At 38.0% G+C, this 12994-nt stretch overlaps 2 protein-coding genes across 5 annotated transcripts in view; both read left to right on the top strand.

The window, feature by feature from the left end:
* The window catches only part of LOC129247763 (helix-loop-helix protein delilah), an 85730-nt gene that overhangs the window by 29664 nt on the left and 43072 nt on the right, over positions 1-12994 (top strand). The gene's annotated exons all lie outside the window — the stretch shown is intronic.
* Positions 10674-11462, top strand: LOC129247785 (uncharacterized). Its single transcript, XM_054887096.1, has 2 exons — positions 10674-11073; positions 11181-11462. The coding sequence occupies exons 1-2, from the start codon at positions 10675-10677 to the stop codon at positions 11295-11297; spliced, it is 516 nt and encodes a 171-aa protein (XP_054743071.1). The 5' UTR covers position 10674; the 3' UTR covers positions 11298-11462.

Raw genomic sequence — 12994 nt, 5'->3', positions numbered from 1 at the left:
CTGTTTTTATGCGGCTTTTTTTTATGCGGTTTTGAAATAGTGTGGTTTTTTTTTAATTAAAAAATGCATGTCGACCTATCGGGAATTGTACATATAAACAAGATTCTAAACCAGCTAAGCAAAAACTCATCACAGATTACATCAGAAATGCTAACCCTACAAGTATGGAACCGCCTGCATAACCATCTAGATCAGACGTGTACATTTCCTCAAGTGACGAAAGTGATTTTACGCCAAATCCTAAACGAATGCGCAACATGCGGGTATTGTCTGATTCTATTTCTGACGTAAATTTATTTTTCAATTCAATTCAAATAAAGATATAATTTTCAAAAATACAATTTTTTCTTTGTGCGATTTTATTTAATTATTTCAGATTCATGCAGTATATGGAACGTGTCTATAGTAATAATATGGGACTAGTGCCCTTTTTTATGCGATTTTATTACATTATTTCAGATTTATGCGGTTTTAGCATTTGAAACGTATCTATAGTTTTACTATAGAACTGGTAGCTTTTTTTATGCTGTTTTTTTATGCTGTTTCTTGCGGAACGTATCTACCGCATAAAAACAGAATCTACTGTATTCCACAAAAATATTTCTCGTAAAATTTTAGTAGAAGTTTTGTCTTACGAAAACAGTTGGCGACGAAGTACTGTTTGTCTGGGACCAACCAACAGTAATCTTTAAACCGATTTGATGTAATCGGATTAAAAAATACAATACAATTTCTTGTTCCTAATGAAAACCTCGTTATTTAAGAAGAGAAATATGAAATAAAGTTCAGACTAACTTAGATTTTATGATACCTCCGAGTATTGGGCAGTGAAAGGAAATTATTTTTAGAGACAACTTTTCACCTTTGGGTACTTAAAAATAAATTTTGTGTACAGCGACTGAAGTGAAACGATTTTTCAGGCTATGTAATAGAACGTATCTATTTTCGTGACCATATATGTACGTGCATGTATATGTATATGTGCCTATTAACTTCTTTGTATGAGCATATTTTTCATACTCACATGAATAGGCCACAAATGGCTAAAGTTTCATCCGAAACTTTAACAAAACACGCTCACGTCACTTGCCATTCAAAGTGCGGACAACTCAGAGCTCAACGCAATTGACTTTCAGCATTCAGCTGAACATGTCTTGTTATGTGGCACGCGCGGTTAGCCGCCGCGGCCGACTCTGATGAGGCTGCTGGACGGCGCTTCCGCTCGGTGACGCCGAGATTTTTGCGGTCGATTCGGCAGCGTTTGTGGGTGTTTTAATTGCACACATTAACAACACCAACAAGCAACGCGGAGAAACACAAAAAGCTTCATGAGCCTATGTATGTGTGTACATGTATATGCGCATATGTATAAATATGTACATATTAGATGCGCGCGCGCGCGGTGTGTTGCTGTTACAAGATTTTGAAATACGCTTAAATTTACATATCGCTGCTGCGCGCAAATAAGTCAATAAAATAGTGAGCCCACACAACCGCTATGCGGTGTCGAATGTGGCGGCTCAGCGCAGCGCAACTCTGCCGCTGGACGTATTAATTGGCCAGAAGCAGCCGCTTCACCGATAGCGAGCGACAAAGCATTGCGCCAGCCGCTAACTACGAAATAACAAATATTGCCTATGTATTTATGTACATACATGTAAATTTGAATACATACATACGTATACACATTTTACGGGATGGAATTTTTTGTTTATTAATTTGCCGTTTACTGACAAGTTTTTTTATCTTTAAAATCGCTGTTTATTTTTTGCTCAATGCACGCATTCACCCTTTTGTTGTTGTTTATTTATTAATTCATTACTTTTTTTTCTCACTTCATTTTCTTTTGCAACAACAAGCTACTCGACACCAACAGGTGTGAATGAAATAAACTTTTATTTTTGTTTGAATGAGTAAAAGAATGAATGGATGAGTGAATGACTGAATGAGTGTTTGAGTGAGTTAGTGACAATAGGTGTAAAGGTCTCTCCATATGTTGTGAGGATGTGTGCGTATTACTTTGAATGAATGAATCGCCTGCTAGTTGGTTATTTGACTGGCTGATTTGTTGCTTACTGATTTCGTTTCCTATGCCAAGTGCTTCTGGGAGCACTCGTGCTGCTCGAACCAAGCCCTCAAGTATACTTCAGTGGCGTGTTACACCACTTCAATTTCAAATGCTGTAAATACACCACTCAATGTTGCATAGCGCAGCAATTTGCACATAAACTTATGTGTACATACTTACAAACATATTTGCAATGCGCTCGTGTAGGTGTGGCAAGAACTCTTTTATTGATTGATTCCTCTATAAAATGTTTTAAAGCGAAAAAATCGTCAATGGACGTGTTGAAAAGACAAAACATTATAAATTAGAGGTTTTGAACCCCGCTTTTAGGCAAGCGCATTTTTCAATGCGTGAATGTATTACAATATTATTTATTTGTTGTTTTTTTTTACATTCAAGTTAGGAGAAACTCATATAGAGCTGCAGAATTTAGCTTCTAACCGCCCAGCTCGCACGGTGATCGAGATATACAATGTGTTTGTGTTAGTTATAAAATTGGAAATATTACAGCTGGAACAAAGATTTCGATACTTCGTATTTATGCCCCGATTTGGTTTGCACTCAAAATTTATTATAATTAAGTTAGTTGACGCAAAATTAATCATTCAATTTCGTTTTTGAATAACTTTTTTAGTAAATAAAGAAAATGCTTTTGAGCTATGGAAATTTTATATATTAACCTTTACGCACTCCATGGTTTGTTTGTTTGAACGCTGCTGCAGTTGCTTACTTTACAAGTATGTATAAAATATGCTTGACGTCGCGCCATTTGCAATAATTATAAATATTCCGCTAGGGTGATTAATTTTGCGCCACTTTTTCACATATGCACTATTTTTTCGTAAGATAAATGCACCAGGTAGCGCTGTGGCTTTTTCGAAATTTGGCTGTTTTACAAAAGTAATACTTTTATTGGTTCGGGTCTTTGTGTATGTATTCACCAATGACTTTTAAATTAAATATATTTTAAGGAATATAATTTATTAGTCGCATCCAGCATTAAAGCAACCCACCAAACCACCAAACCACCAAAATAAAATAAAATATTTTCCCGATTAGCGGTCACTCTCGGCAGGCAATGGCCCACCTCCGAATGGGCTACTTGAAAAAGATGTTCATAAAAAAACCAAACCTGCCGTTCTCGATTGATCGGTGGCAGTATAAAACTGTAGATCCTTCCATTTCTGGACGACGCAGACTTAATCAAACCATTGTAAATAATCGAAATCAGTTCCGCAGGAAACATGAATTGGATCAGCGATTATGTAGGCAATCTGCATAAAGAGCTATGGTCCGGTCTAGAACGCTGCAGAACTGCAAAGTGTTTTGTGACAAGTCCGAACAGAAAACTGTCAAACTTTCTACTAAAACTTAGAAGGAGAGACGTTCGGTTGATGGTCGGTATCATTACAGGTCACAACCCATGGGGTCAGCATATGACCACCATTGGAATCATTGAGGACCCAATGAGCCAGTCGTGCTTGAAGGAGGCGGATAGCGCTGAGCACTTTCTCTGTGAGTCTTTTGCCTTTGCTAGAGCAAAACTACGAGTTTTGGGTTCCGATGTCATGAGATTAAGTAATATTCGTTCTCTAAAACTGGAGGATATTTACAAATTTGTCAAAGAATCTGGAAAATTCTCACAGGACTAACTATCTATCTCTGTCTCTATTTTTTCTATCTCTTTCTCTGATACTTTTCTTCTTCCCTCCTTGCCTATCTACCCCCTTTGCAGAGTTTTGAATACAATGGGCCTTTTAGCCTGAGTGTTTTAGGAGCCACCAAATCTCCTGGTGCTCCTTGGCTCGACCTTTTCAAATTTCAATTTCAATTTCCATTTCTGGACGCGCACCAAATATTGAAGGAGAATATCGGCCAGAGAGCGGACAAGAGATGTTCGAGGCAATAATTATATATATAATGGGGATTTAAATTCTAGGATCCCGCGATTGGCGAAATTTTAAGTGCCGAGGATTCCGGGATTGTAGGCAATTAATTCCGGCATTTTCGGCATTTCTAATTTCTTACGAAACATATGAAATTGAAGCAGAAAAATCCCTTTTTATAACATAAAAAACCCAACAGTGACTCATTTGGCTTCAACTTTTTGACATAAAGTTCGGTTAGGATCATCTGGCTGACATTACGCCACGCATAGACGTTTTGGTCCCAAGCGATACCAGATGCAGACTGATCTCTATTATGATTTAAAGTAGACATAATGCAGAATGTCAACGCTTATAGCAAATGTAAGCAGTGTTGAAAGCTTTATTATTCAGATATCCTGCAGACCCTCAAACTGTGGGACGCCCAGGTAGTTCGAACACGTTTTTGATAATGCCGGACAGAGCCATAGAAGGTGCTCTAAAGTTTCCTCTAGATCCTCTCTGCACTTCCTCCTGCATTTGTCGTTGCTAGCAAAGCGCGGAGTCGTGTAGTCTGTGCAATCTGTACTCCTTTTCCTTATTGAGTTATGTCCGAAGGTTCTGAGACTACATACTTCAGCAGCCACTAATCTTTCCACGAATTTCGCTGCAAGATTTTCCCCACTTTTGATATTAACTTTTGAGCAAATATAGAAGTGGTTGAAGATTTTTTTTTATATAAAAAACAATTCATGCATTAGACTAGTGCACCTCAGTATTTAAGGCTTATGTTGAGAAGATTTCAGCACCATAGAAATATATAGTATACATATAATTTTTTTTTATCTTTCACAAGCCGCCAAAATGATTTTTTGTATAACTTGATTATTTGTTGTCAGATTTTCAAAGATAATATGTCATTACTTAAGTCTTGAGGAGTTCTAAATTTTGTCCTAATGTTATTTTTGAGCTCAGAAGTAATTTTCACAAGGTTGGGGGAGTGACGCAGAGGTTTAAGTTCCTAAGAAATCCTTTTTATTTCATCATTTTCAAGTACCTTAAAATTCATTAAAAGTTTGTTTCTCCGGGATGCCGAGATGGCAGCAATGAAATCCCGAAAATCGCTGGATCGTAAAAAATCAAAAACAAATTACATCCCTAATGTATACAATAGTGTATATACTAATGTATTGGGCAATGCTCGCTGAAACTTCCAACAGGGGCGAGCAGAATGCCTTTCGAAGGGATTTAAGTAACATTTCTATAAAACCTTGGCCCCAGCTTCAAAAGAAATTTTTCAAGTATCTAATATAAAGGGAGGTCATAAATTCCGCTTTAAATATTATTTAATTATTCTATGAATAAAAGAAACTTGAATAAGTTTTAATGAGTTTCTTTTGTATTGGAAAGAATAGACCTTAAAATGAAATATGAAATACAACTTCATTCACAGCTGGAATGAATCCATTCCATCAACCCAATTTTACTGTACATTTTAGCAGTTTTGACACTGAGTTAACCAATGAGCTTCGATGTCATATTTCAACACATGAATCGCTTTTGATCGGTTGATTGGGACCTCACAAAAAATTGTGTTATAGCGACAAAGGCAGTCAGTTGATCTCACAGTTTCGGCGGATTATTCAATTTTTGAAGAAAATCGAATGCTTTTGTTTGATTTAAAAATTATTAATGTTGCGAATGCCTAACCATACACCAAACTTCAAACATATGACGTATGTTGTTTAAGCTATCAAAAGCAACAACTGCGATAGTTGAAATACCTATCAAATTCCCTGTTTCTCCAGAAAATAAACCTAGTAGAAGCCTACCTTTCCACGAACAAATCATTGGTCAGGAAGCCCCAATACTTTCATCCTGTGGGCCTCTGTCTAGCTAGTTTCCCTGAATGACCCTAAAACTGGCTGCCCATATCGGCAAATTTCGATTGCAGCATCAGCGAGCCAACGACCTTAATTGTGTAAAAAGTGATATAAAGCCTGTTTTAACCCATTTTCATATATGAATTTGAGTAATTTTTTATTCGTTTCAGACAGTTCAAGAAGAAAAGCAAGCTTGTATGAGAATCAACGCATTCAAATCGCTTGAAGGTTTTAGAGGATATTTAAATTATTTTTATTAAGTTAAAAGGTAAACCAGGAATAAGACACTTGGAAACTTTCTACGACTCTGAGACTTAGGCGAAATTATAACGAAAATATGACGCATATAAGTGGAGATTTTGTGAAGAAAAAATTGAAATCGGAGAAGAATTGGCGCGTACACCCTTTCTTGGTATTTGGCCGAGCTCCTCCACCTCTTATTTGTGGTGTGCGCCTTGATGCTGTTCCTGGAGGAGGGACCTACAGTTTCAAGCCGATTCCGAACGGCAAATGTTTTTTATGAGGAACTTTTGCATGGCAGAAATACACTCGGAGGTTTGCCATTGCCTGTCGAGGGGCGACCGACATTGTTTTTCTTCATTTTGGTGTTTCACCGAGATTCCGAATGGTAATCATGCACCAACCTATTCGGCTACGATGGCCGAAAGAAAAAAATATGTAAAGTAAATATATTAGTGAAAATTGTTTTTGTACTGATTCCAGTACACCGATGTTGATAATTTTCCTACACATAAAAGGCTTCCGAATAAGTGTCTTATATGGAAGAAAGTTGTCAATGTCGTATGTAAAAAATATTTTAAAAAATCAACACGATTTTTGAAAGAATTATTATTACTAAAATTTATTATTATTAAATTTAATAAATGCAAAACTGTATGCCCAAAAGTTTTCTGTAAATTTCGATTAAAAAGTGAAAAATTTTAGTGATAATTTCATAAAATTTTTACAAATTTTTTATAAAGTTTGGAACTCTCATTTATAGAGCTTTTATTACAAAATAAAAAAATTATAAAAAATTAACTAAAAAAATGTACAATAGCATGAAAATTTCTACGAATATTGTAAAAATTGTGTCTTAATTATGAGACCACAGGGGTGCATATGTATGTTACGGAATTTTTTTTTATTATTGCCGCTTACAGCTCAACCTAATATCAGCTACTCGCAAAACTCCATAAATAAATACTTTTAAGAACCACCTCATCAAAAGTTGCTACCATCCCATGTATGCCCATATAACAGGGCAGGCATAAGAAAATTTATGGGATGTGGGTGTTGTTTGTCTAAAGCAAAATTTACTGCTCAATTGCCTACTTAGCCCACACAAACGCTTGGTGACCAGATTCTTTGTGCATATGTACATAAAGTATGTGTGAGTTGCCAGGTGTAATAGGAAAACAAAGAGAAATTGAAGTTTTATGGGCTTTCTCCGCATGCCAAGTATCTGCAATTTATCGAAATTTATGCTGTATAGATGAATTTCAGTCTGCTTTCACCAACTGCGTACGAAACAATCAAATCTTGTATTGAAGGATGTGCACCGGTGATGAATAGGTTGGTCATCGAATTTGATTTGCTTTTATGATGATTGCCATTGGCTTTAGCTTTAGTCAACTTCCCACAGTGATAGTAGGCTAGTTGCTCTCCAGCAGCAAGTGGGCAACTGAGCTATTAAGCTCATATAAATGATTTTAGGAGCCTCTACAGTCAATAAATAAGCAGTAATGATAAAAGGTAGCTACTCACCTCACTTTGGCTCTTTATAAACGGCCCCCCTTACAACGATGTTATCCGAAATTCCGATGCCAGCTTATATAAACTGGCATGTTTTACAACCATTACTTAAATTTTGTCATGAATTTGATGTTCCAACTAGCAAAGCTGGAAACCTGTTGTGATATATTGCACTGCGTCTGGCATGTCTGCAAATGCCTTTGCCACAATGAAGTTGTACAATTTTACACTGACAAGTTTCCTTATTTATCTACTGTTTATACCCCAGTGATATCTGTAAGCCACGATTCATAAGTGAAGTTTCCAAGTAAATAATGTATCGATGCAACACTTGTGAAAATTCTTTCTCGGTGTTAGCTTCGGACGAATTCGATTACTAATTTTTAATAACTTCTTTATTGCAACAACAATAAAACTCTTAGCAAGTAAAGAATTAAGAATATTTGAATTTTTATTGTTGTTTACAGACGCAGTTTCCAAAAAATTATCAATTATTTACATATGATAATCCACGAAAAAAACTCCTTACCTATAGCGATTGATTTCTTCTCGTCTTTTTAATTCAATAAATAGTATTCCGACCTCAAAAGTCATTCGTACAATGCAGGAAAAAGGAAGAAAGAATACCATGTGAATATGAATGCCCACGTATACCTTCTATTTTAGCCGCAGCCGTAACAGAATAGGCTTGTGGTGACTACCATTTATTAGCATTTGGGATTTTTGTAATAGCTGTAGTCTCTCAGCGGGCAATGGTAGAACTCCGAGCGTATTTCTGCCAGGAAAAGCTTTCTCCATGAAAGCATCTGTCATGCGGAGGAGGTATAAAAGTGTGCATCCCTTCGTTTGTAGAACAACATCAAGACGAACACCACAATTCGGAGGAATAGCACGAACAAACACTTATCGGTAGAAATTCTCATCGGTGCTTGGTAAGAATTTCATATGGACTTGGTTACCTTTGAGCGCTCGCCCGTTCGATTTAGATCTTCTGTCGACCAAAAGTACTTCGCTGTATTACAAAAGTATTTGTTTCCATACAACGCGTGCTAAGGCTGTCTAAAAGTAAGTTGCAGGCTATGAACATTTCTATGTTTTTCAAGCGATTTTTTTAAGAAAAAGAACTTACTCTGGCTTTCAGTACGCTGAAATACCGCTCGTTTGATTAAAAGAGGCAGAAGAGTTTGAAATATGCAGACTAGGGCACTCATTAAACTCTCTAACACATCTGCGCAACCAGCTCATTAAATTCCCCGAAGACTCTGAAGTTCAGAGAAGGGTAGGCTCGTCTCGTTTGTTTTTTTAACATTTAGAGCGTGCCGGTAAAAGTTTTTTTTTTGTGTGGAATAGAGGGTGCATTATGGTTGTATAAGGCGGTTATACGACCAATTTTAACGTATGGCTCGGTAGTTTGGTGGAAAGCTCTAGAGAGAGAATACAACATCAAATTACTTAGCAGAATACAAAGATCAGCCTGTGCAATAACAGTCAGTGCAATCAGACCATGTCGTAGGGAGGTCCTGAACGCACTGACACACGTTATTACGGTAGATCTACATATCAAGAAAATGGCAACAATGAGTGCATTTAGGTTAACCCTCCGATGTTCATATGGGTCTGGGGCTTCTTAGTCCATGACTTCCTAAAATGTAGTGTGCTAAAAACAATGAAGTAGCAAAATTAAGATTTTTGCTATATTTGTTGTAAAAATAATAATTTTAAACTAATTTCGTTAATTAAGCTCACATGGGTCTGTGCAGACCCATATAAGCTTCTCATGTAAATTGGTTTACCGTTAGGTGTAAACAACTAAACTGTTAGCGGAGGCAGCGGCAGAGATCATTTTTTAGTTTACATTTGAAAATTAAAGGGAACACGTGTTTTTTAATTAGTGCGAAGTGTTTTTTTAAATAAAATGGAACAAGTAAATATGAATGAAGTTGATGTGATGACGCGTTTGCTTCGTAAGCTAAGTGCAGCAAATGTGAGTCCGGAAGAACATCAGCGACTCCAGGCACAAATTGAAGAAATTGTGGGACAAGAGCCCGATCCATTTGAAACAAGTGGCAACGTAGAAGAAGATGAATATTTCCCAGATGAAGATGACTTCTGTGAAGCATCAGATATAGAACAGGAAATCGAGTTAGAGGCTGTTCTGGATGAAAACCATGATGATATTGAGGATTTGTATAGAGAAGCTATCGCCCTTCAGGCTTCAACCACAATGGAATCATGCAGCACATCTATTACCCAGGGCCTTATATACAGGTCGAAAGATGGTAAGATGTGGAATTCAAATCCTCCACCACCTGGAAGGCCTCGTTGTCGCAAAGTTACAACTTTTACTCGTAAAGGGCCACTACGAGGAGCGTCACCGAGTCATAAAGCTCTTTTCAAGCTATTGCTGTCTCCTGAAATCGTAAGTATCATTGTGCAGGAAACCAGCAGAAAAGCCGTTGAAGCGTTTCGTCTATGGAATGAAAAGCATCCCAGTAATAAACTGTTACAGTATGCCAATTTATAAGGCCACTAAGTCATTGAATCGGTTCAAGAGCTTAACTACTTTCATCCGCTTCGATAACAGTGGTACTCGTGCTGAGAGGTTGAAGCAAAGCAAATCTGCTGCCCTGGACGATGTATGGCTCATGCTGATGACCAATTTAGAGAAAGCATACACTCCGGATTGTCATGTAACCGTCGATGAACAGTTATTTCCATATCGTGGGCGCACTCGATTCACCCAATATATTCCGAGTAAGCCGGCAAAATATGGCATGAAAGTGTGGTGACTCTGTTTCAAACTATCCTTTGAAAGGTATAATTTATACCGGAAAACCACCAGGTGACCAGCGAGAAACGAATCAAGGTGAACGGGTCGTCATGAAATTGATGGAAAATTATATGGACAGCGGTAGGACTGTTTATGCTGACAATTTTTTTCCAACATACCACTTGGCAGAAATGTTTATGGATCGTAGTGGCTTTCGTCGGTACCGTAAGAAAAAATAAGACCTTCATTCCGCAGGAATTGCTTAACCCGAAGCGTAATGTTAAAAGCACTTTATTTTGTTATCACAATAATAATATCGCTCTGTGCTCGTATATGGCAAAGCCGAAAAAGCCAGTAATTATGTTATCCACTGCCCATTACCGTCAAAGCACCGATCCATTGAAAGGATTTAAGCCAGATCAAATTTTGGACTACAATAAATTTAAAGCGGGGGTAGATACAAGGGATCAAATGTTGACTGGCTATTCGTGCAAACGCTCGACAAACCGTTGGCCACTGTCAATGTCTTATAATATGCTTGATATTGTCGGTTTGGCCTCATTCATCATCTATGACGAGCTGAATCCGGCAAAGCAGAGTGATAAGAGGCGCTCATTTATCATTGAATTGGCACGGCAGCTAGTTATCCCACATATGACGAAACGCGCGACTAACCCATTAGTATGGAGGTTTGCTCATATAAGACAAGCAATGAATCTTTTCAATATCAAGGTGAGTATGAATTATATACACACCTACATATATCTCCGCGTATAAAGATATGTGTATGCATGTATTCATATTTACTAATTTAAAATAAATTATTTCGCTACTTTTAGGTACCGGAATCTTGTCCATCGACATCAGATGCAGCACAGCAACAATCATATGCTCAAGTTGCTTCAACACGGTCATCGTGCTACTGCTACTGCTTCTTCTTCGAAAAAGCGACGTAAAACTCGTTATAACTGCAGCAAATGTAATCGTCCCATATGTCTTAATGAATATTCCATGCAACTATATAGTTGTAAACCCAATTGCTCTTCGTAATTAATACTAATCCGATCAAATAAATAAATAAAATTATTTTTAAAACCGTATTTCTTACATTATTTGTATGGGTCTGGGCAGACCCTTATGATGCACTTACCGCATCATAAGGCACCGAACATCGGAGGGTTAAATGAAGCGTGTCGCTGGAAGGAAAAAACTCATGACCATGTCAGTCTATTACTGCGACGAACCCAGTATACCTCGAAGAGGACTGACTACATCGTCCCGACGGTAACATTCAGTAGGAATTTGCGACTCTCTTTCAATCCAGGAAAGAATGGAATAGGGGATTCTCACTAAACAACTTCGACACTACAGTCTATACAGATGGCAGTAAAATGGATTGTGGTGTTGGAGCTGGCATATATTCTCACAGACTTAAAATTGGAAAATCTGTGCGTCTCCCTAATGCTTGCAGTGTTTTCCAGGTGGAAGTACTGGCAATTGGGACGCTTGTAGGTTACTAGTCGCAGATCCCTCTTTTAAGGGCCGTATCGCTATTCTTTCGGATAACCAAGCTGCAATCCAGGCACTAGATTCGGCGACAACAACCTCTAAACTGGTGGAACAAAGCAGGATTAGCCTTACCAACTTGAGCGTAAACCATAAAGTTACCTTAATCTGGGTGCCGAGACATCGGAGCATTGAAGGTAATGAAAAAGCAGATTAACTGGCAAGAAGGGGATCTACCATGAATAAACATGAAACAACGGGACGCCTGGAGACTAACGGCAGTTATAACAGGCTTTTGATCTGTGGGAGAACAAGCGGCCAAAATGGGCATCCCTCACAACACATACTGTCACAGTTGTAAACAACCGGAGAAAAAGGAAACAATCTTCGATTTCCTCTGCCAATGCCCTGCCCTATGGAAGGACAGAATGTTAACCCTGGGTAAATCGCTACTCGAGAGTCTGGAACAGCTGTCGGGCTTAGATGTCAACAACCTGATAAGGTTCCTGAACCGCACAGACTGGATATAGTCATGCTGTAAACAACTGGTAAACAATTTGGTAACGAGGATGTGGCAATAAAATGTTGCGGAACCGCTAGTTGGATTCTGGAAGAATCACCACTTAAACCAACCAACCAACCAGAGGGTGCAAATTTTGCACGTTCCGGCATTAGAAAATCTACCGATTTATTCGCCTGCACTCCAGATGGTCAAACTAAAAATATTGCCAAGCTGCACCGGGCTAAGGTCAGTCTTATTACAAACTGTGGTAAAAAGAGTTTTTGCTTTCAATTCTACAAAATTAGTCGCATAAATATAGGTATTTGCGACCAAGGACACGTAGATGTTGCCAGATTGAGACGGCAATTATTGAATATTTTGTCTTTATTATGCGGTCACTGACGCCACAAAATAAGACGATGTGAGAATTTGGTAACCTTTCGCGGATAGGATGTCAATTGGTCACCAAGATCGCGCGATTTGACTCCGCTGAACTTTTCCTTCCGAGATTTTCTGAAATCACAAGTCTATGCCAATGAGCAGCAATCGAACAAACAACTTAACTTAACCCATTCGATCCCATTGTACTCGCTTGAGAACAGAAAAAGCATCTTTTTCGAAACGACGTCAAAAGCCAACGCTTAC

Source organism: Anastrepha obliqua, chromosome 1 (assembly GCF_027943255.1).
Source record: "Anastrepha obliqua isolate idAnaObli1 chromosome 1, idAnaObli1_1.0, whole genome shotgun sequence".
In the NCBI taxonomy this organism is placed as follows: domain Eukaryota; kingdom Metazoa; phylum Arthropoda; class Insecta; order Diptera; family Tephritidae; genus Anastrepha; species Anastrepha obliqua.
The sequence above is the reverse complement of the archived record's forward strand: the minus strand, read 5'-3'. Positions and strand labels throughout refer to the sequence as shown.

What these genes read in the sequence shown, in the direction of transcription:
- LOC129247785 (XM_054887096.1), top strand. Translation starts at nt 10,675, where the DNA reads ATGGCAAAGCCGAAAAAGCCAGTAATTATGTTATCCACTGCCCATTAC. An exon ending in TGAATCTTTTCAATATCAAG is followed by an intron (nt 11,074 to 11,180) that starts GTGAGTATGAAT and finishes CGCTACTTTTAG; the next exon opens with GTACCGGAATCTTGTCCATC.